Here is a 22,345-nt window from a genome sequence, read left to right as displayed (position 1 = left end):
TGCGATGGACAGAAGAACAGAAACTTTTCTGTGACTTATTATTTAACTCGCTGATTTTGTTGCTGGATATTTTTTTTTTTAACTCCAGGAAATTACTCTTGATATTATGATATATATTGCTGTAGATTTTAGCTATTGCAGACAAATGAGTAATAAATCAGTATTTCAAACTGCAGATGTCATTCATAAACATCTACTAGGAGAATCGTGGTACCATGCTTTTCTGCGATACTGTAAGAACTATTCGTATAGTGTGTGTGTTTGTTTATTGTATCGACACAAGTGTTTTACTGGGAAATACGCCACCCGCATTCTTCATACGAGCTCCATCTGGGACGTAGAAATCCAAAACTGTGACCTACAGTGGGGCAAAAAAGTATTTAGTCAGCCACCAATTGTGCAAGTTCTCCCACTTAAAAAGATGAGACAGGCCTGTAATTTTCATCATAGGTACACTTCAACTATGAGAGACAAAATGAGAAAAAAAAATCCAGAAAATCACATTGTCTGTCTGATTTTTAAAGAATGTTTTTTGCAAATTATGGTGGAAAATAAGTATTTGGTCAATAACAAAAGTTCATCTCAATACTTTGTTATATACCCTTTGTTGGCAATGACAGAGGTCAAACGTTTTCTGTAAGTCTTCACAAGGTTTTCACACACTGTTGCTGGTATTTTGGCCCATTCCTCCATGCAGATCTCCTCTAGAGCAGTGATGTTTTGGGGCTGTCGCTGGGCAACATGGACTTTCAACTCCCTCCAAAGATTTTCTACGGGGTTGAGATCTGGAGACTGGCTAGGCCACTCCAGGACCTTGAAATGCTTCTTACGAAGCCACTCCTTCGTTGCCCGGGCGGTGTGTTTGGGATCATTGTCATGTTGAAAGACCCAGCCACGTTTCATCTTCAATGCCCTTGCTGATGGAAGGAGGTTTTCACTCAAAATCTCACGATACATGGCCCCATTCATTCTTTCCTTTACACGGATCAGTCATCCTGGTCCCTTTGCAGAAAAACAGCCCCAAAGCATGATGTTTCCACCCCCATGCTTCACAGTAGGTATGGTGTTCTTTGGATGCAACTCAGCATTCTTTTTCTTCCAAACACGACAAGTTGAGTTTTTACCAAAAAGTTCTATTTTGGTTTCATCTGACCATATGACATTCTCCCAATCCTCTTCTGGATCATCCAAATGCTCTCTAGGAAACTTCAGACGGGCCTGGACATGTACTGGCTTAAGCAGGGGGACACGTCTGGCACTGCAGGATTTGAGTCCCTGGCGGCGTAGTGTGTTACTGATGGTAGCCTTTGTTACTTTGGTCCCAGCTCTCTGCAGGTCATTCACTAGGTCCCCCCGTGTGGTTCTGGGATTTTTGCTCACCGTTCTTGTGATCATTTTGACCCCACGGGGTGAGATCTTGCGTGGAGCCCCAGATCGAGGGAGATTATCAGTGGTCTTGTATGTCTCTTCCATTTTCTAATAATTGCTCCCACAGTTGATTTCTTCACACCAAGCTGCTTACCTATTGCAGATTCAGTCTTCCCAGCCTGGTGCAGGTCTACAATTTTGTCTCTGGTGTCCTTTGACAGCTCTTTGGTCTTGGCCATAGTGGAGTTTGGAGTGTGACTGTTTGAGGTTGTGGACAGGTGTCTTTTATACTGATAACGAGTTCAAACAGGTGCCATTAATCCAGGTAACGAGTGGAGGACAGAGGAGCCTCTTAAAGAAGTTGTTACAGGTCTGTGAGAGCCAGAAATCTTGCTTGTTTGTAGGTGACCAAATACTTATTTTACCGAGGAATTTACCAATTAATTCATTAAAAATCCTACAATGTGATTTCCTGGATTCTTTCCCCCCATTCTGTCTCTCATAGTTGAAGTGTACCTATGATGAAAATTACAGGCCTCTCTCATCTTTTTAAGTGGGAGAACTTGCACAATTGGTGACTGACTAAATACTTTTTTGCCCCACTGTATATGTCTATTTTTTTCACGGTCCAGTTTCCATCAAATCCTGCCCTCTGATTGGCTGGCGATCGGGTCCGTGTCCTACGATACGGACCCTGGTTGCGGACCCCGGTTACGGACCTCTGGCGACTTGCTCGTTCACAATAACAACAAACATCGCAATTTTTGTCAACGTTTATTTTCGCATTCCTCAGCAGGATAGCATTAATTTTACGTCATGGATAGCGATAACGACAGTGTTCACAGCGAAAGCGAGTTTTACTACCCTGAGGAAGAAGAAATAAAAGAAAACATTTCAGGAGAAAGCTAAAAACCTCTAACTGTTGCTAACGCCAAGCAAAAACATGGCTGAATCCTGAATGACTCCTATTTGCATAAGTAGGGGACTACATAGGCGGCAAAATGTAGTTTTTTCCTGCCATGGAAGTGCACTTGTATACCGAGGAGGAAGCCATTTACATGACAGCCGTGAATGAGGATTCAAAATGGCAGCTCGGCTCGGTTTTCCCTTTCGGGCGCTCTCGTTTTCTGTTAGAATTTGGTAAAGAAAAAAAATATATATTATTTACCAGCTTAAGGTCGGTCCGTATGGTGAAATACCGTGACCTCGGCCTTGAATACTGACCTCGGCCCAGAGGGCCTCGCTCAGTACTTTCAAGACCTCGGTCACGGTATTTCACAATATGGACCTCCCAGCTGGTAAATAACATTATATATATGAATGATGTAATCTATATGATGTAATATCATATGTAAGGGAAATTATTCCGTATGAAATTATGAAGAATCATGAGAAGTGGGATCTCTGTTCTAAACTAAAAAATCCATGCTATACTATATTCAAAACCTTCATTCATGAGCCGTCACTCATTTTGTTGCAGTTCAGATAACCTTGTTTTAATTTTAACCCAGGCACTTATTTCATGTCGGGTTTAGTGTAGCATCTTGCGATGAAATGGTGCTTTTGTTTGTTTGTACCATCACCATTGTGATTGTTTTGTTCTCACAAGTCGGTGAGAAAAAACTAGAACAAGAATCAAGTTCTATTGGTTCATGGTTCATGATGTGCAGTTGAAAACAGCCTAACACGACCCTATCCCCATGTGTGTGTTTACAGCTGCGTGCGTGTGTGTGTGGGAGAAGACTATCTCATTATTACAGGGGGGGAAAAAAGGACAATGGTATGAGGGATGCTTAAAGAAAGCGATAGAGCTGAGCTCTATAATAAGACCTATAAATAGTGCGTTGGGGTGGGGAAGGGGTGGGAGTCAGAGGGGGCGCCTGGTGCGGGAGGCTTCGGTGCTCATACACAGTAATTATCGGCAGCAAGCCGAGAAACACAGCGAGCAGGAGGAGCCCAGGAGAATGGGAGAAAGGATAAAAGAAAGAGCACCTGGTTTCACCTCCTAGTTCGGTTTTGTTAAGCCCCAGTTAAAGATGCGTTTTGGTTCCGAACCTGTTTCGGTTTTTCTAAGCCAGAAGCCGATGAGTTTGGTGTTGCAGTTGCCCAACATGTTCCCAACAACCGGCTCTGTTCAGGAGCACAGAAACCAGTTCTGAGACTGAGATTAGATTAAATTATTAAAAATCATCGTATGAATATTCTCAAGCCATACAAGAGGCTCTGAATCAACACATGATCAGAAATAAACATTGTTACGAGAGACAGATCACCATCCGTCCTTTTTCTGCCTCTCTTTCCTGCTGTAATGCGAGTCGTGCGTTACATATCGGCTCCCTGCACCACACTTTGTTTCCTGAGGGTTTTCCTTTTTGCTCGCTTGCGTTCCTCCTGATCTTCAAAGAGACGGCTTGTCATGTTTTCTGCTTGGACTGCAGATAAGTGCTGAACAAAAGGGAGCAGTGGCAGAAAAGAAATTGAGGGAGTTCTCGAGAGGAGAGAGGTCACAGTGCTTGTAGTTAGTCTGTGAATAACTACAAGCACTCTTCTTTTCGAACTCCTCCCTCTCATCTTTTCTCCTCTAGCCTCTCTCGCTCTGTCGCTTCCTTACTGGCATGACTTAAAGTACGGTTTTACCCGAACAACACAGAATTAAACCATGATCTCGGATGATGACGTGAACTGCTGTGTGTATAGGAATGAAAAATGCCATATGAAGCAGAAAAGACGGAGGGCTGTGAGGGTAAATAAATTAGAGACGTGAATGCACGCTCATCAGATTTCCGCTCGTCAAAAAGAGAAACAAGAAGGAAAAATGAACCTAATCTAAGAATAAAGACGAGTCAAACCTTTAGAAATATTATCAGTAGCTTGTACATTTTTTTTTCCTTTCATACTCTTACCGAGGTGGTGATCTAGTTAAAGTTAAGTATTAATTCTATCTTGATTAAAATTCAGAAATTGTTCGTAAAGATCGATCCAGTGCATGTAGTATTTGGAAGTAGCCCTCACGTTCTGTCAGCCGTCAATAAAATATTTATCAGGATGAAAAACTCTGGTCTTAATGCCACACCTGTGTGCTGCTTACCTGTCAGTCGTGTTTACAGTCAGTTCAGAAAGCTCTCCCTCTTACACCACTACTTACACGGTCTGGCTGAGCCGCGTCGTCTCTCTCGTGTGCGTGTGTGTAGAACCTTAGAACTGAAAGCCTTCTGGCTGCTGACTTGGCTGCTCGACTGCTCCTGAATACACCACTCTGATCTTATAAACCACACTGCGAGCAGAGATTTTAGATAAAACCCAGACAAACGCTTTGTATTCAGATATAACCTTCAGCAGGAGTTCTGCTTCCTTATCAGCCCACACATCAATCCTTGTATTTGACTTTTTTTTTTTTTTTTTTGGGGTCCATGTTTGTGGTTTTCCATGTTTTTGTCTTTTTGACCGCTCGGTACACAGACACGTAATAGGATCCTTAAGTGTTTTACATAACAGTTGATGACGTACTGGACTGGTGTGGATTTGTGAGCATTTTCAAATATTTTCTGTGGTTTTTTTTGTGTGTGTGTGTGGTGAAATTAGGTTTTCCAAATGTATTTCGGTACATGTGACCAGGGCCTAAGAGGATTTGAGAATCAGTTGGTTCAGTCAGTTACTAATCAGTTGGATTTAGTGGATCGTTTCTCGTTTTCAGCAAGGAGCACAACAAGGCAGAAACGTTTGCGTTGCTTTTACAGATCTGCCGCTCTGCATAATTCAGTTTCGGAACCACTCTGTGAGGAACACACCTGTGAGGAAGTCAGTGCCGGAGCAGTATCCGACATCAGCTGATACTCACAGCTCTAATGTTAGTATTGAAAATGAACACACCTGTGAGGAAGTCAGTGTCGGAGCAGTATCCGACATCAGCTGATACTCACAGCTCTAATGTTAGTATTGAAAATGAACACACCTGTGAGGAAGTCAGTGCCGGAGCAGTATCCGACATCGGCTGATACTCACAGCTCTAATGTTAGTATTGAAAATGAAAATGCGGCATTAGTGCATCTCGAGCGCCTTTTAATGGTGTACCGGTTTCAGTGATTTCCTCTTAATATAGCCCAAAGTAGATATTTCAAGTAATTCAGGTGTGCATGCGTCCCTGTAACGTCTTTGATACTTTTTTTTTCCCCTCTATATTTCTCTCTCCCTTCTTCTCTGTTTAGTTCTTTGCCTAGTTGCTAAGTTGCTCTTTCTCTCAGGATTCCCTGAAGGCTTCTGCTATTCTGAGCAGTGTTTACTTTCTCTTTCTCTCTCTCTCTCTGTCCATTTATCACTCTTTTCATATTTCTCTCCTTTTCTCTGTTCACCTCTCTCTCTCTCTCTCTCTCTCTCTCTCTCTCTCTCTCTCTCTCTCTCTCCCTCCAAACCCTCTGTTTTTTCTTTCTTTAGACCTTTTTCTCATCCTCCCTTCTCTTTGTGCCTCTTTAATACTTATGTGACTGTGTGATATGATTGTGTGTGTGTGTATATATACACACACACACACACACACACACACACACACACACTCGAGCCTCTGTGGACAGCCTCTTGTGTAATGCTGTGATATCAGAATAAGGTGTTTGAATGTGTTATGAGTGCAGGTGGTTAATGACTGTCTTCACTAAACAGGAAGTCATGTGCTTTTTTTTTTTCTTTTTCCTCTCCCTCTCTCTCTCTCTCTCTCTCTCTCTCTCTCTCTCTCTCTCCAGTCCGACTACATGACAGTATTGCAGAAGAAAGTTTTCATTACCTGGTCTTTGACCTGTAAGTATGATTGGAGAACACATACATGGAAACACACACACACACACACACACACACACACACACACACACACACACACACACACGTTACATCAATACAGTAATATGATAAGTGTTATGTACAGTGAGCTGGTTGTTATTGTGAAATAAACCCTGACAGGGTGATGTAAGACCCCGACATGAAGCAGACGAGTCGTGACTCACCCTGTCAGGGTTTATTTCACAATAACGACCAGCTTGCTGTATGTTATCCCGCTTACTACTCGTCTACTTACTAAAGAAATCAATAATTTGGCACAAAATATTGATTTATAAATATGATTTTCATCGCATTCACAAAAATAGTCTGCCAGCTTCTATGTTTGGAACTGTGTCCATAGCGACATCAACTCTAGTCTTCTTCAGATTAGCCTACTTAGTGTTTTAATTCATGTTACACTGAACATTTGAATTGATGGTGAAACTTCTTCCATGGTGTTTTCTGACTGAGTAATGTTTTTTTGTTTGTTTGGGGTTTTTTTTGGCCCCAGGGTGTCACGAATTAGCCGACCTTGTTAATTTGATTATTAAAGCAGCAGAATTTACCAGACTAGCGTCTGCAGATTGATGCAAGTGGACATGGTCCTCCAGAAGCTATGATCAGAACTGTGTCCATAGCAACGGTCTGTTATTCAGAAGCAACAGACCACAGAACGCCGTAATTGACCAATGAGAATCGGGTATTCAGCAAAGCCGCGTAATAAAGGACACTAACACATGGCTCGGTTTGCATGTAGAAGGATTTGCATTTTATTCAGCTGAAGGTAGTGTTGAGGAGAGCTGCAGCACCGTACTATTGCAAACCAGAAGTGAGTGCCGCCCCATTGCGTGTGCATGTGTGCGTGTGCATGCGTCTCTCCTCTGCGTTTCTGTCTGACTGTTTGTCTCTCTCTTTGTCTCTCTGCGCAGTGTGACTGGAGGCGAGCTGTTCGAAGACATCGTTGCCAGAGAGTATTACAGTGAGGCTGATGCGAGGTGGGCACTCCAATTCTCCAATTTACTGTTGCCGTGGTTACTGCTCTGCGCCCCGCAGCAAGCGGGTCTCACACACACACACACACACACACACACACACACACACGTGACCATGATGTTGCGTTTTAAAAGCACACAGTTATAGAGTGAGGAAGTGGAGGCTCTTTTAAGTGCAGTAAATGAAAGTGCTCTTTAATGACGCCATTATGGAAGTGTTATTAGCCAAGTTATAACTTGTCAACAGGTAGAATCCCATCCTCCCATCTGCTTTTTTCTCATCCCCTTCTTTCCTTACTCACTTCTCACACCACTCCTCATTGTTCTCTCTCTCGCTCGCTTTCTCCTTCCCTTACATTAGGCTGATGTGTTTATTAACCCTATCAGCTAGTAAGCACATTTAATAAGCCTTCTCCTGACTGATTAATTGTGTTTAGGTGTTCCGGTGTAGGGCTTTCTGTGGTGTGAACTCTCTACTCCAGCATATATGTGCTGTTCCTCCAGTGTTTCTTTCAGAGCTGGACAGGAAACTACTTTTTTTTTTTTTTTTCCCCCCTCCTCAATAATAAGGCTACACAATATACATCACAGTATTGGTCTTCTCAGTATAGCCGTCACAGAGGAATGCAGTATACAAATGAGCATCATGCAAATTACAGTTTGGTATAGTGTTGAGCGCATTCTGTCCATCTCTGAGGTTCCAGATGCGAGTCCTTTTGGTCCAGAAGGTCGGTTTTTAACCATTTGTTAATTCCTGTCCCTCATCCCGTTGTGTATAAATTATTCCTGTCAATCACGTTTTTTTCTATGATTGACTATTGAAATGCAACGATTATTGCCCGTGTTATAAAACATTCTGATTTTGGCTCCTGAGTGGCGCAACAGAAAACATTTGCCTTAGGGGCTCTGCATGCTCTTGCGACAAGGCTTTCGCAGATAGCTTTTCGCAGACAGTTGTAATTTATCGTTGAGCGGGGAGTAATAGGCGTGCGCGATGTTATTCACCGCCACAACGCAAGGGGGCGCGAAGTCGCGAAATCGCTAGGAGTAGTTGGTGGGTGTGGTTAGTGGAGTGTTTATCCTCCGGTTACTTATAATGACTAGAACTGGAGTCGTATAGATGTACGTACTTCCTCACTTCCTCGATCAACCGCTCTTCGTGCTGCTCCATCTTCGCTCGTGTTTTTAAAAATGGCAGTCGTGAAAACAAACCAAACCGGGAAAGTAAGGAAGCGGAAGTGCGTGTACAGCGGATGTAGAGTGGACCAATCAGAGCCCTCTTGTCTGCGATGCTGTCTGCGGTGGTCACAATTTTTGGGAGGTGCGCGCAGGTTGCGCGCAGAGCGTCTGCGAAGGGGGGGAGGCTTCGCAGACACTATCTGCGATGCCATCTGCGAGGACTGGGTTGTCAGCATAAATTGACCTTTATCGTCCAGAGATCAGTGCAGTCTTTCTGCACTGGAACTGAGCTACTATGCTGTGCCAATACGATCACCACCAACACTATTGCGTGGCAGTAATAAAGTGTCTGTCTGTCTGTCTGTCTGTCTGTCTGTCGTGAGTTCAAATCCTGACAAAGCCACAGCCATCCATGGCCAGGAGTCCAAGAGAGAAAAATTGGCCATGCTCTCAGGGGAGAGAGTGTTATGCCACTCCTCCCTCCCTCCTTATCATTCACAGTGACACTAGCCAATCGTGGACGTCTGTGCGCTCATGCATGTGGAAGAGGGCGGATAGCACTTTCCTCAGTGTGTGTTATGCTGCCCCGGACGATGCATGTGCAGCAGTGTTGTGCATGAACGCGTTCAAAAGAACGCGTTCACTGAACACGCTCGTTTTTCCATGAACTTTGAACTGAACGCAACAACTTTGTAATGAAAGAACTTGAACGTGAATTCGTTCAAATTATGCGACATGAACGACAAACATGAAGATGAACGAAACATGAAACCTGATGAATCGAGCGGCACGTCTACTTGCAAGATATTTTACGTTCTACTACTTCACTGTCAGTCTGATGATGTTGTCACTCACTGCCCTGAGGTGCCGCGTGTGTGCAATGCATCATGGATAACGTAGTGTGAAGCCAGAGATAGTGCATGGCTCTATGATTTGGCTCCATACTACGTTACCCATGATGCAGCAGAGCAGAGTAGGCGTAACCCAGCGTTCCCTAGCTACAGGCAGCAGACAGCGCGCACACCACAGCCGGCGCACACTCACAGCAACATGGCCAGTGAAAGTTCAAGTAGCGGCACGGAGAACACAGATGAGTACAATGGCAAATAATTTTAGAAATTTGATTGTTGTGTGCATACACAGATGTGTACTGAAGAATGAGGCTATCTGAAGTTTTCCTGTTTTGTATTTTGAGAAATAAAAAGCCCTTGAGCACGCATCCCTCTGTCTGATCAATATGGTTGATATGGTCAATGCTGTTGATATGGATCTTAAAATAGCACTCCTTCAGTGTATATACATATTGGCAGTCATCTTTTTAGAAACACACGCATTTATGAGGAAGTCTAGTTGTCGTTTATTAGAAGTTACTGTTAGTTGAAACTGAAAGCATTTGTTTGAAGTCACGTGTAACGTTTTGGTAGCAGTGGTTGAGTCAGTGAAGAAATCAAAATATTTTGTCCTTTTTTCCATATATAGTATGTACAATAACTTCCATTTTGTGTGATAATATCTATAATATGTGAGTGGTTTTGAGCTAGAATGTAGCATATGATTTTAGTCTTTATTTTCATATCCCACCTAAAAGTAAAATGAACTGAACTTTGAACTAGTTCAGAATTAAAACTGTGAACTATGAACGTGACCAGTTCACTTTTAACATGTTTGAACTGAACTTGAACTAGTTCAAAAAAAGTGTGAACTTGCACAACACTGATGTGCAGCAATTTAAAAAGATGCAGTTAGCTGGTGTCATGTACCCTAATCTGAATATCCAACTGACTGTAAATTAACTCTGTGGGAGGGAAAAAACCAAACCAAAGTCCAGCCGTGTCAAGTCAATTTTATTTGTATTGCGCGTTAAACAATAGACATTATCGCCACAGCTGTGCATTATTGTCCACCTACAGTAAATATCCAGTTTTACCTAGAAATGTCATCTTGCATATGAAACATGCATTATGACTGTCTTTTTAATAAATTGCAAAGCATATTACAGTCGCAGTGTGAAGTATTATAATATGCAATTGAATTGGTTATACTGGTTTACCTCTGTCCGTTCCGTCCGTATTTCCGTCCTTCCGAAACACCCTTTTTCTCAGCAACCACAAATCATAGCCACTTGGTACTTAGGCCCACTTTACACGGGGACGGTCTGAAACAAAAACGCAAAAGTCCGTTTTCGTTCTCACTTTTTTCCGCGTCTACACGACCGTTTTCAAGGAGGAAATCTGCGTCTATACGGTGACGCATAAATGTGTGGAATTCAATTGGATGTGCATGCCAGGCGGCTAGGTGGTGCTGTGAAAGACCTCCGCTATGTCTGCACGCATGCGCAACGTCTTCCGTCTTGTCTGCACATCTGCGCCACAAAAACTTTGACTACTCTGGCTATGGCTACTCGTGAGGTTAAGAAAAACTTCCTCCGACGAATCGGTGTATCCAAAAATTCATAAAGGTAATTGCATACCCGCCTCTGTTCATTAACGGTATATGTGCAGATTCGGTATAGATGTTCGAAGGACTCCTGGACGTTTATTAAAGCTGCCAGAGCAGCTAGAAGGTCCGTTGGATCGATGTAATCAGACATGCTCTTACTTTTTTACTTACTTTCTTACTTCCTGGGCTGGCATGTACAGTATATGACATATGTATGACGTAAACGCGTACCCGACGTGAGCAGATCCGAGCAGAGTTTCGCGTATTGGGTAGTTTAGACGGATATGCAATGGGGGCTGTTTTTAACTTATCCACTCTGGAAGGCGTTTTCAAATTTTTCCGTTTTTCACCCTCGGAAACGCCGTCCCCGTGTAGACGAAAGGCACTTCCGATAAAATATTTAGTCGTTTTTACCCGACAGCGTCCTCGTGTAAACGGGCCCTTAGTACCAAACTTCAGCTTGGGGTTCTATGCCATTTTCAGGTCTGTCGCACATCGTTTTCCTGTTTACCGACTGAATGTATTTACGAAATATATAGTGTGGATTACAAAATTTTCACAACATTTTTCTCAGCAACTACAAATCACAACTGCTTGATATTTGGTATCGAGCTTCAGCTTGGGGTTCTGTACCGTGTATACCGGTTTCAGGTCTGTCCCACATCGACTTCCTGTTTACTGACTGAATGTATTTCCAAAACATATAGGGTGGATTTTGACGCTATTTCAAGAAGCAAAATGCTATTTCAAAATGACAGTTTACGTACCAGGATGCTGTTTGAAATCTCTGGGGAGAATACGGCTCTTTACTGACTCGTTTCAGGGTTAATTATTTGTTGAAGTCAGCATTCATAATAAGCGTCCTATTCCTTCAATTGCTTGCATTCTGATATGAGCGGGATACGCAAGTGAGCAGTAGCTCACAGTTGATCTTGTTATAATTGTCCGTCTAGTAGAACCATGTTGTCCACTTAGTTCAAGTTTGTCTGGAATTCTGTCAAATATTTCATCTCTGACACAAAACAAAACGTGCCTTGAACATAACTGTTTACATCCGTGACACAGAGTCCTCAGCGACGTATGCTTTACATACAGTGTGCCTCAAGGGGGTCCTATTCCTCTTTAATGGATTACATGCTGCATAGCTGAGCCAATGTTCTGACTTTCAGAGTGAAAACAGTTAAAGCAACTCAGCCTTAAATGCATGCTTTTATTCTCTGGTACATAAAGCACTCATTTACAGTATTGAACTTTTCTGCTCAGTGGAGGAGATTGGAATTGAAACCAGGGTGTGTGGGTGCAGGACTGCGAGGAAAACAGACGTGGTTTTTTTTTTTCCCTCTCTGAACACTGGGATGCTTGCTGTCCTGGGAATGGAATGTTGGGCTCCAAGTTCAACCAAATTTGGGCAAAGAAAATTGCTGCCCTTTTTGATCATGAATAGACATTCACGTTCATTTTTTTTTTCCCCCTGCCTTACTTCTTTAATATCGTCATCTGCTCTGCTCATCACGTCTTTCCTTCTGTCTTTCTCAGATTTTCCTTCTTTCTTCATCTTTCTATCTGTTGCTTGTCTTCCTCCCTCCTTCTTTCTCTCTTCTCAGATGTCACTTCAATTCAATTTGCTTTATTGCTGTAACAAAGTTATCCATCTGTTTTTGGCCAAAGCTTGGTGAAATGTAGACAGACGAACATCTGCTGTACAATATATTTTACTGCCAGTGATCAATGGCTGTCCTTCATATCCAATGGCTCTGTTCATAAGCTCTTCAGGATGAGCTTTGTAGTCAGTAAATATGTGTAGATCATGCATGTACATTTATTCATATGCCAGAAACTTGAACGTCTGACATATTACAGGCTTTCGTCTAAACGGGGGAACAGGGGCGCTGCGCCCTCTTACTCTCGGCGTGCACCCCCTTACCGACTCCGTGAAAACGTCCCAGCAACACTACGTGACAACGTGTCTGATCATCAAATACGTTATAATTGCTCCAAAAATATTCCAGTCATAGTAGATACACCGCCAGACGGTGCAAAAACAATCCGAATTGGCGTTTTCCAGACTGAGGCGCCATGTTGTTTAGTTGTTTTCTTGTCGCGGCTGCTCTCGTGAGATTTGACATGGGTTACATACAAGGTCAGCTGACTTGTAGAGCGAGATTTCTCGAGACTGAATGACCTTTCACCCAGCGGCACGGGAGCTTTTGACAGAAGTAGTTCGCGAGTTGTTTTTGTTGACACTTGGGCATTTAAAGATGTCATCCCGTGGCACGAAGCGGAAGAAAGCCGAAGACTGTCCGGGGCAGAAGAAGATGACTTCTTTCTTTTTCAATGTTGACAGACAATTTGTTACAATTTCCCTCTCAGGTAGCCTCAGAATGTCCCATTGGAGCATTTTTCAAAGGCTTTGCACGGCGGGGGGGGGGGGGACAACCGGCACCATCCCCCCCCCCCCCCCCCCCCCCCCCCCGCTTCGCTCCCTCGCCATGGTGAGCGCCCTCATACTAGATTTTTCTAGAAAAAACCCTGTATAACAGTATATCGCTGTAGAACTGCGTGTCTGTCAAATAACCAAAAACAGGTGCAAAACTGACTGGGAGAGCCACGGTAGTTTAGGTGGTGTTTACATTAGACCGTATCCGTATCGTTTTCGTCGCGGATGCACTGTCCGTGCACATGAAAACGCCAGGAAACGACTCCACAGGCGGAACAATTTGAATCCGCCAGGGCCCACGTATTCAACCCAGTACGTATCTGATCCGGTGCTGTGTAAACATTGAGGAACGAGGATACGCAGTGCTGAGCTCTAGCTGACGTCGTCATTGGACAACGTCACTGTGACATCCACCTTCCTGATTCGCTGGCGTTGGTCATGCCACGTTGGTCATGTGACGCGACTGCTGAAAAACGGCGCGGACTTCACTTCCTGCTATTTGTGTGTGTACGCGAATCGTTTTAAAAACGTTCATCTGATGATCCGCTGATTCGAAATAATGTAAACAGGGCCTTCGTTTAGTTTAGTATTTAAGAGCTGTTGTGAGTGCAAGTGCTCCAGAGTACTCCAAACTCTCGTCCCAAAGCAGTCAAAGCATATATAAATAATTCAATCCTGAAACGATAATGTAAATGCCCGTCACTGGCAGGAATGCAGTAACACTCGAATGAGAAGCCGTGAATGCTGTTGTGTAACAGTAGCCACACAATAATAAGAGTATTGAGGTAATCAGGAACTATGAGGAACACAAGTTTACCTCAGAATGTACTGGTGAAAGCAAACACATCTAAACGTGTACACTTGGAGGGAGAGAGCAAAGAGTGGCCGTTTCTGCAGAGTTCAATAACAACACCTGCGTTTTTAAGGTATTCGCATTTGGGGGTCTCCTTTTTAACAGTTTATCAGAGTGTGGGAAAACCAACTACGTTGTTTAAATGCGTTGAAATGATGTAAATGTTCACTGGGCCTTCGCTCCCACTCATGTTTTTTTCGTCCTCTCTCACAGCCAGTGCATCAATCAGATCCTCGAGAGCGTCAATCATATTCACCAGCATGACATTGTGCACAGAGACCTCAAGGTGAGTTGGTGCCTATCGCCACGACAACCACCCTCAGCTTTCACCTGTTTTCACTGTGTCCATGATGATGACCTGCGTGGCTCACACATACACACACACACACACACACAGTGTGTTGCTATTTCGTAACAGTATTTGTCAAGTTCACTTGCAAAAACGTACTACCCTTTTTTTTTTTTTTTTTCCCCAGCCTGTGTGCAAATCTTTTAGATCACTTAATTCTGCAAGCCTAGGGCACAGACTGACTAAATGTTGGAATAAATAAGAATATTTTCATTTTCAGAAAAAAAAAAACCCTCTGAGGTCGCAGCCCCCAGAAGGCCTTTGTTATAAAGGTGATGGGAATGTTAACCGAAAAGCAGTAGCCCTTGTAGTCTAGTCGAGCCCCTCGGGCTCTTCATCGCCGTTAAGGTTTAGCGTGCTGTAGCAGTGGAACCGTCTGATTGAGCGCTGTATTTTAGATTTGTGTTGCCAGTGTGCGCACAATGCTGCTAGTGCGGAGAAGTCTTTGTGAGTCGACGACATTCATAGAATCCCTCTAATCACGTTTGCATACAGAAAGAACTGTTATTAACATGATGCTTGCGTCTCTCACACAAACACACAGGCATACACTCCCTGCTCACCCTCACTGTATGTCAGTCAGATGTTGAGTAGAAGAGATGTTTGGCACACTTCTGGTTGCCATGGTGACAGACGTGAAATGACTGTTTTCATATTCTACCGGGCTAAAAGAAGTTCACTGATGAGCCTTCCCGCTGCAGTGTTTTTTTGGCTACGCACTTTTCAAACCTAGCCTATATATATATGGAGAGGCACAACCAAGTGGCTGGGATAGTATACAGGAACATCTGCAACCAGTATGGAATAGAAGTACCCAAGTCCCAATGGGCCATACCACAGAAGGTGGCTGAGAACAACAGGGCCAAGGTTCTGTGGGACTTCAGCTTCCAGACTGACAAACAGATCCTGGCTAACCAACCGGACATAGTGGTGGTGGACAAAGAGCAGAAGAGGGTGGTGGGGATAGATGTGGCGATCCCAGCTGACGCCAACATCAGGAAGAAGGAACATGAGAAACTTGAGAAGTATCAAGGGTTGAAAGAGCAGCTGGAACGGATGTGGAAGGTCAAGGGTTGCGTGGTCCCCGTGGTAGTGGGGGCACTTGGGGCAGTAACCCCCAAACTGGGAGAGTGGCTCCAGCAAATCCCAGGAACAACATCTGAAGCCTCAGTCCAGAAGAGCGCAGTACTAGGAACATCGAAGATACTGCGCAGAACCCTCAAACTCCCAGGCCTCTGGTAGAGGACCCGAACTTGAGGATGACATGGATACCACCCCCCCCGCCGGGGGTGAGAAGGAGATTTTTTTATATCAGGGCTCGAAATTCTTTTTTTTTTTTTTTCTTTTTTTCACCAGCCAGCCGGACTAGTTACCTTCCAAAGTAACTCGCCAAACAGAAAATCAACTCGCCAAAATTTGCTCATGTATAAATTTTACTTCTGTCAAAAATAACACGAGAGTCGTTACCATTGTTCATGACTAATGTGCATTTATTTCAAGACCCGAGTATTTTGATACTGTTGTTAAATACGTAAATGAGAACAACACAGAGCACCATAATATAATATCAACAATAATAATATATTGGAAAACTTGGCAACTTGATGTATGAGTATTGAAAGCAAATATACTTACTATCATGACTATAGCACCCAAAATATGCCCAACATGCTTTCTGTATTTAACCATTTATGAGAGAGAAAGCATTAGGAGCTTCATATTGACTAGGAATCAACTTGAAAAAAATTAATTATTCCATAAAAATCGTATCGCAGCCAAGGCCTACCCTGCTCCCACGTTTGCTTATAAGTCCTTTGTCGTTTCTCCTTCTCGTATGCTTTATCGGTGGCCTTTTTCTCCTCTTCAGACCGAGGTTGCTTTGTCCCCGTCTCTGGCGGTTTCTGTACACCTTTCAGAAAATTCCACATCGCAACGTAGCTTTGGCAGATGTAGATGTAAGCAACAACAAAAACATGTGTTTAAATGGGCGATAATGTGGCCACATCTATTGAATTTGATAACGTGATTACCGCGATATTCAACGAGATGCGTTATATGCATGCGCAGTAGTGAAAAAACCGACAGCCTGACTCGTACACGATATGATTCGGAATTCTTCGGTATTTTCCGTCCTGCCGATAAACACATCGATTAACACAGACACGGCACACGCTTAATATGTGGCGGCTTTAGTTGACGGTGTGTCTGAATCTTCGCTTCATATATATTTTTTTATTTTCAACTAGCCAGCCGGGCTGCCTAGTGACAGGAATTACCCGCCAAATGACAAATTAAGTCGCCTCGGGCGACCGGACCACCGCAAATTTCGAGCCCTGATATATATACACATACATACCGTACATTCCATACATATATTTGTGGGCGGCACGGTGGTGTAGTGGTTAGCGCTGTCGCCTCACAGCAAGAAGGTTCAAGCCCCGTGGCCGGTGAGGGCCTTTCTGTGCGGAGTTTGCATGTTCTCCCCATGTCCGCGTGGGTTTCCTCCGGGTGCTCCGGTTTCCCCCACAGTCCAAAGACATGCAGGTTAGGTTAACTGGTGACTCTAAATTGACCGTAGGTGTGAATGTGAGTGTGAATGGTTGTCTGTGTCTATGTGTCAGCCCTGTGATGACCTGGCGACTTGTCCAGGGTGTACCCCGCCTTTCGCCCGTAGTCAGCTGGGATAGGCTCCAGCTTGCCTGCGACCCTGTAGAAGGATAAAGCGGCTAGAGATAATGAGATGATATATATTTGTATGTGGATGGGTATGTAATGAAATTTTGGTAACGTTTATAAATTAGTGAGGTTTTTCATGCTTGAATGTTTGATCTAATAGTGTTTCTTTAAGCCGGACTTTTGGAATCCAGTCCTTGTAACGACATTATTTAGATTATGAGAAAGCAATCGCGAATGAAAGGGTGGCATAACTTATTTATTTTTTTAAGTCTGAAATGTCAAATGGACTTTGCATTTTACTTTGGAAGTCACTGTATATTTATGTGCATGAAATGCAAACACATGGTTTTCAACTGAATTTGAATTATGTCTCAAATTATGCACACCCATAAGAGAAATTCAATTAGCATATAAATTTGAATAAACTCTGGAAAATGCTTGTGTTTATGCATGTGCAGTGGGCAGGAATGGACATCTAACACAGATATAACAGGACAGTATCTATTTGTTGTTGTTGACCGTAATATATTCTTTTAATTTATTTATTTAGGGATTTAGATTAGCTGGAGAAGGTATGTTTAGGAGATGAAAATGTGTTAGCCTAAATTTTGGAATTTTTATCTCCTCACTTCAAGATACTTTCAAAGTTCTTGCAATTTTACAGATTGACTGACTTTCATGTACACTACCGTTCAAAAGTTTGGGGTCACCCAGACAATTTAGTGTTTTCCATGAAAAGTCACACTTTTATTTCCCACCATAAGTTGTAAAATGAATAGAAAATAGAGTCAAGACATTTTTCTGGCCATTTTGAGCATTTAATCGACCCCACAAATGTGATGCTCCAGAAACTCAATCTGCTCAAAGGAAGGTCAGTTTTATAGCTTCTCTAAAGAGCTCAACTGTTTTCAGCTGTGCTAACATGATTGTACAAGGGTTTTCTAATCCTCCATTAGCCTTCTGAGGCAATGAGCAAACACATTGTACCATTAGAACACTGGAGTGAGAGTTGCTGGAAATGGGCCTCTATACACCTATGGAGATATTGCACCAAAACCCAGACATTTGCAGCTAGAATAGTCATTTAGCACATTAGCAATGTATAGAGTGGATTTCTGATTAGTTTAAAGTGATCTTCATTGAAAAGAACAGTGCTTTTCTTTCAAAAATAAGGACATTTCAAAGTGACCCCAAACTTTTGAACGGTAGTGTAATAAAGTAACGATGGATGTCGTTTCTCTTTACTTAGTTGAGCAGTTCTTGATATGGATTACTACAGTTGTGGAATAGGGCTATTTACTGTATTTTTATTATTTACTATTTGATCTTAAATGCATTAAGAAGGCAAGAAATCGCACTAATTAACTTGGCGCATACCTGTTAATTGAAAAGCATTCCAGGTGACGACCTAATGAAGCCGGTTAAGATAATGCCAATAGTGTGCAAAGCGCCATCAAGGGTAAACAGTGGCTACTTTGAAGAATCTAAAATATGAAACATTTTGTTTTGTTTTTACGCTTTTCTCGCTGACTACATAATTCCACATGTCTTATTCCTTTTGACTGGCACTGTATATACAGTGGCTGAGGGCCCGTGAGGGTGAACGGTGGCAGGGTGTATTCTCATACCTATTTACAGCTCGCATGGTTTTAAGATTAAGCATGTCGACTGTCCAGGGTTCAGGCCCACTTTACACGGGGACGGTGTGAAACAAAAACGCAAAAGTCCGTTTTCGTTCTCACTTTTTTCCGCGTCTACACGACCGTTTTCAAGGAGGAAATCTGCGTCTATACGGTGATGCATAAATGTGTGGAATTCAATTGGATGTGCATGCCAGGCGGCTAGGTGGTGCTGTGAAAGACATCCGCTATGTCTGCACGCATGCGCAACGTCTTCCGTCTTGTCTGATCTGCACATCTGCGCCGCGAAAACTTTGACTACTCTGGCTATGGTAAGTAAGAAAGTAAGTAAAAAAGTAAGAGCATACTATACCCGCCTCTGTTCATTAACGGTATATGTGCAGATTCGGTATAGATGTTCGAAGGACTCCTGGACGTTTATTAAAGCTGCCAGAGCAGCTTGAAGGTCCGTTGGATCGATGTAATCAGACATGCTCTTACTTTTTTACTTACTTTCTTACTTCCCGGGCTGGCATGTACAGTATACGACATATGTATGACGTAAACGCGTACCCGACGTGAGCAGATCCGAGCAGAGTTTCGCGTATTGGGTAGTTTAGACGGATATGCAACGGGGGCTGTTTTTAACTTATCCACTCTGGAAGGCGTTTTCAATTTTTTCCGTTTTTCAGCCTCGGAAACGCCGTCCCCGTGTAGACGAAAGGCACTTCCGATAAAATATTTAGTCGTTTTTACCCGACAGCGTCCTCGTGTAAACGGGCCCTAAACCTGTCCGTGTTTCAGTGCTGACAGAGCGACTGGAAACGTTCTATAAATTGCTGGCACCACTTTATAGACCACTCTATGGAGGCGTGTTCCTCTTGTGTTCTCCTTACTTTATACAAATCAGCTCGAGCACATTTTGCTCAGGTTAGGTGTGATGGTATAAAGGCATGCCGCTCCTTTAGTACATCAGGATTGTGACCTTGGGTTGTAATGTAGGGATATGAAGGTTTCCAACATCACACTAAGTAAAATACACGTTTGTAATATTTTCACATGTCAGTATTTACCTTGCTTTGTTACACCCGCATATCTTGAAGGGTTTGATCTGTAAAGAGCTCAACTTTGTTGTCTGTCTGTCAGCATTAATAAAGAAGGAGCAACATCTGCAACTCCATAAGAAGGAGCCGATTACTGCTGTTCTATTCAAATGTGTTTGACTGTAAATATGAACACCTACGTTAGTTGTGCTTTGAACCCTGTAACTGTAAACTGCTAAACTGTGTGTGTGTGTGTGTGTGTGTGTGTGTGCAGCCTGAGAACCTGCTGTTGGCCAGTAAGATGAAGGGAGCAGCAGTTAAGCTGGCTGACTTTGGACTGGCGATTGAAGTACAGGGGGAGCAGCAGGCATGGTTTGGTAAGAGCCATAATGTCTAATGCTGTTAGTCTCATCATCCTTCACTCTAAAGCCCCCCTTCCTTTTATGGGAAATTGAAAGGTCGAAGTAAATGGAAAAGTTGGCGAGTTGTTACACTTACCGTACCATGGCTGATCCTAGACTGAGCTTGTTACTCACTGGCAGGGAACTGGAACTGGTGACCGTGCTCCAAATACAGTGGTGCTTGAAAGTTTGTCAACCCTTTAGAATTTTCTATATTTCTGCATCAATAGGACCTAAAACATGATCAGATTTTCACACAAGTCCTAAAAGTAGATAAAGAGAACCCAGTTAAACAAATGAAACAAAAATATTATACTTCAGGGATGAGAGTTTTCCGCTTTTCGGCGGATTTCCGCTTTTTCTGAGCAAAAATCGATATGCCAAATCCGTTGATTTTTTTTTTTTTTTTCATTGAGGGGGTTGGGGTATGTTCCTTCGTGATACTCAAGCGTACGACGATGTTGCATGTTTACATTTTCGCCATCTTTAGTCTCGCTAAGTCTCGCGGTAGAATACGTGTTATCTAGCCTAGTAAACTAGACCCACCCGCCTAACGGCCAAAAATATTTTTTGCCTAGCGAGTGGGTCTAGCCTCGCACCATATAAATAAAACACCCCGGGCATCAAATCGTGCCCGCCAATCACAACGCAAGGTTTTTGTTTGGATTCTTTGGGCGGGCTTTTGCAGGAGTGACGACAAGGCTGCGCGACGCTGGAGAAAGCACAGCAGGAAAGATGGCTACCGCTAGTGAACAGCGCGCGTTTGACTCCGCTTTGGAATCAGTTTTAGAAGAATTAGACTTGGAGTTTTCGTTGAAACATGAGCAGGAAGAGGCTCTCCGCTCATTCCTTTTCAAGAAGGACGTTTTCGCTGTTTTGCCGACTGGCTATGGCAAAAGTCTGATCTACCAGCTGGCTCCGCTCGTAGCCAAAAGGATGGGGCTAGTTTGTGCAGTACGAAGAATTATTAAACAGCTTTGAAACATTACTTTTTGATTGTTTCTTATTTTCCCGTTATTTTAAATTTAAGGGAAATTATTTCACCAAACGCCACTAAATAAAAACTCTCAAAAACAGTTTAAGCAAACCCTTGAAAAACACTTGGAAAAAAATGTGTATGTGGTACAGACTCCAAACTTGTGGTCATTATCTCCAAACTTCTTAATATCTAGAACCTGTTTATTAATTAATACGCATTTTGAAAAATGATTTATTTCAAGGCCTCCCCCACTGCTTTCTGTCGCTCTGACTACGTCACAGTCACTGTTGCGCTGATTGGTCAGAGCGTTGGCCTATACGCACAGAGACAGTTTGAAAGAGAGCGGTTCGTTCCTCCCACCCCCTTCGGAAATGTCTACGGATCGAGGCCAGACTACAATGTAATTGGCCAAAACATCGCTGGCGAGAGCATGATAGCCAATCATAACAGTTCTTACAAGAGTGTGGGAGAGAACAAAAGCCAATCATAACAGTTCTTACAAAAGTACCCGCATCTGTTCTATTTTATCGAAACTTGCACATGTTCATCGTCGCTGCGCTTCAAAAATACGTTTCTCTTTCGTATCGGCTTTTTTTACTCAAAATGCCGAATACAATTGACAAGCGAGACGAAGCGGAGGTACGTGGAATCGATGCTGGTATAAAAAACAGAGAGAGGACTGACAAGCTTTTGTCTTTGGCCAAAAGGCTGAAGAAGTCGTCGAAATGATTAAATGAAAATGAGAAGTGACTGTGAGCTATAAATAATTATATAAAGTGTACATAGACATTATCCCATAAACAGCATTCGTTTGATTTAATACATTGAACATGTATATGATGGTCAGTAAATCTGAATTAATGCTGACAGTTTTGAAAACTTAAATATTTCAAAAGACTTTGAAATCATGTGCAACTAATGAGGACATAGGGTGACTGACCTTTTCTCCCTAAGAAATTTTATTCAATATATGAACATTTTGATAATTACTAAAACTTGCCATTTAATGTGAATTTAGTTTGTCATTTTTGTTGATCATAAATTATAACCATACCCTTGAATGTAGAATGTGATTTTATTTTGAATTCAAACAATACTCCTATTGATTTGAAACATATTTTCATGTAAATATATAAAAAAGACAACAGATTTTTTTATCTACTACAGCTCAGATTGCAGGAAAAGTGGTTTGTAAGGCCTTATT

The 22,345-nt window shown here is 42.7% G+C and overlaps 1 protein-coding gene across 13 annotated transcripts in view; it reads left to right on the top strand.

Annotated features, from left to right (window-relative positions):
- camk2g1 (calcium/calmodulin-dependent protein kinase (CaM kinase) II gamma 1) overlaps positions 1–22,345 on the top strand; it is a 179,247-nt gene that overhangs the window by 115,620 nt on the left and 41,282 nt on the right. For all 13 annotated transcript variants that reach the window (XM_060940043.1, XM_060940037.1, XM_060940041.1 and 10 more), the window contains exons 4-7: positions 6,102–6,156; positions 7,104–7,169; positions 14,288–14,360; positions 20,036–20,138. In XM_060940043.1, the coding sequence (XP_060796026.1) occupies positions 6,102–6,156; positions 7,104–7,169; positions 14,288–14,360; positions 20,036–20,138 (297 nt within the window). The remainder of the gene's footprint in view (positions 1–6,101; positions 6,157–7,103; positions 7,170–14,287; positions 14,361–20,035; positions 20,139–22,345) is intronic.

The sequence above is a fragment of the Neoarius graeffei genome, chromosome 14 (assembly GCF_027579695.1).
Source record: "Neoarius graeffei isolate fNeoGra1 chromosome 14, fNeoGra1.pri, whole genome shotgun sequence".
Lineage (NCBI taxonomy): Eukaryota > Metazoa > Chordata > Actinopteri > Siluriformes > Ariidae > Neoarius > Neoarius graeffei.
Note: the sequence above shows the minus strand (reverse complement) of the source record. Positions and strands in the feature narration are given on the sequence as shown.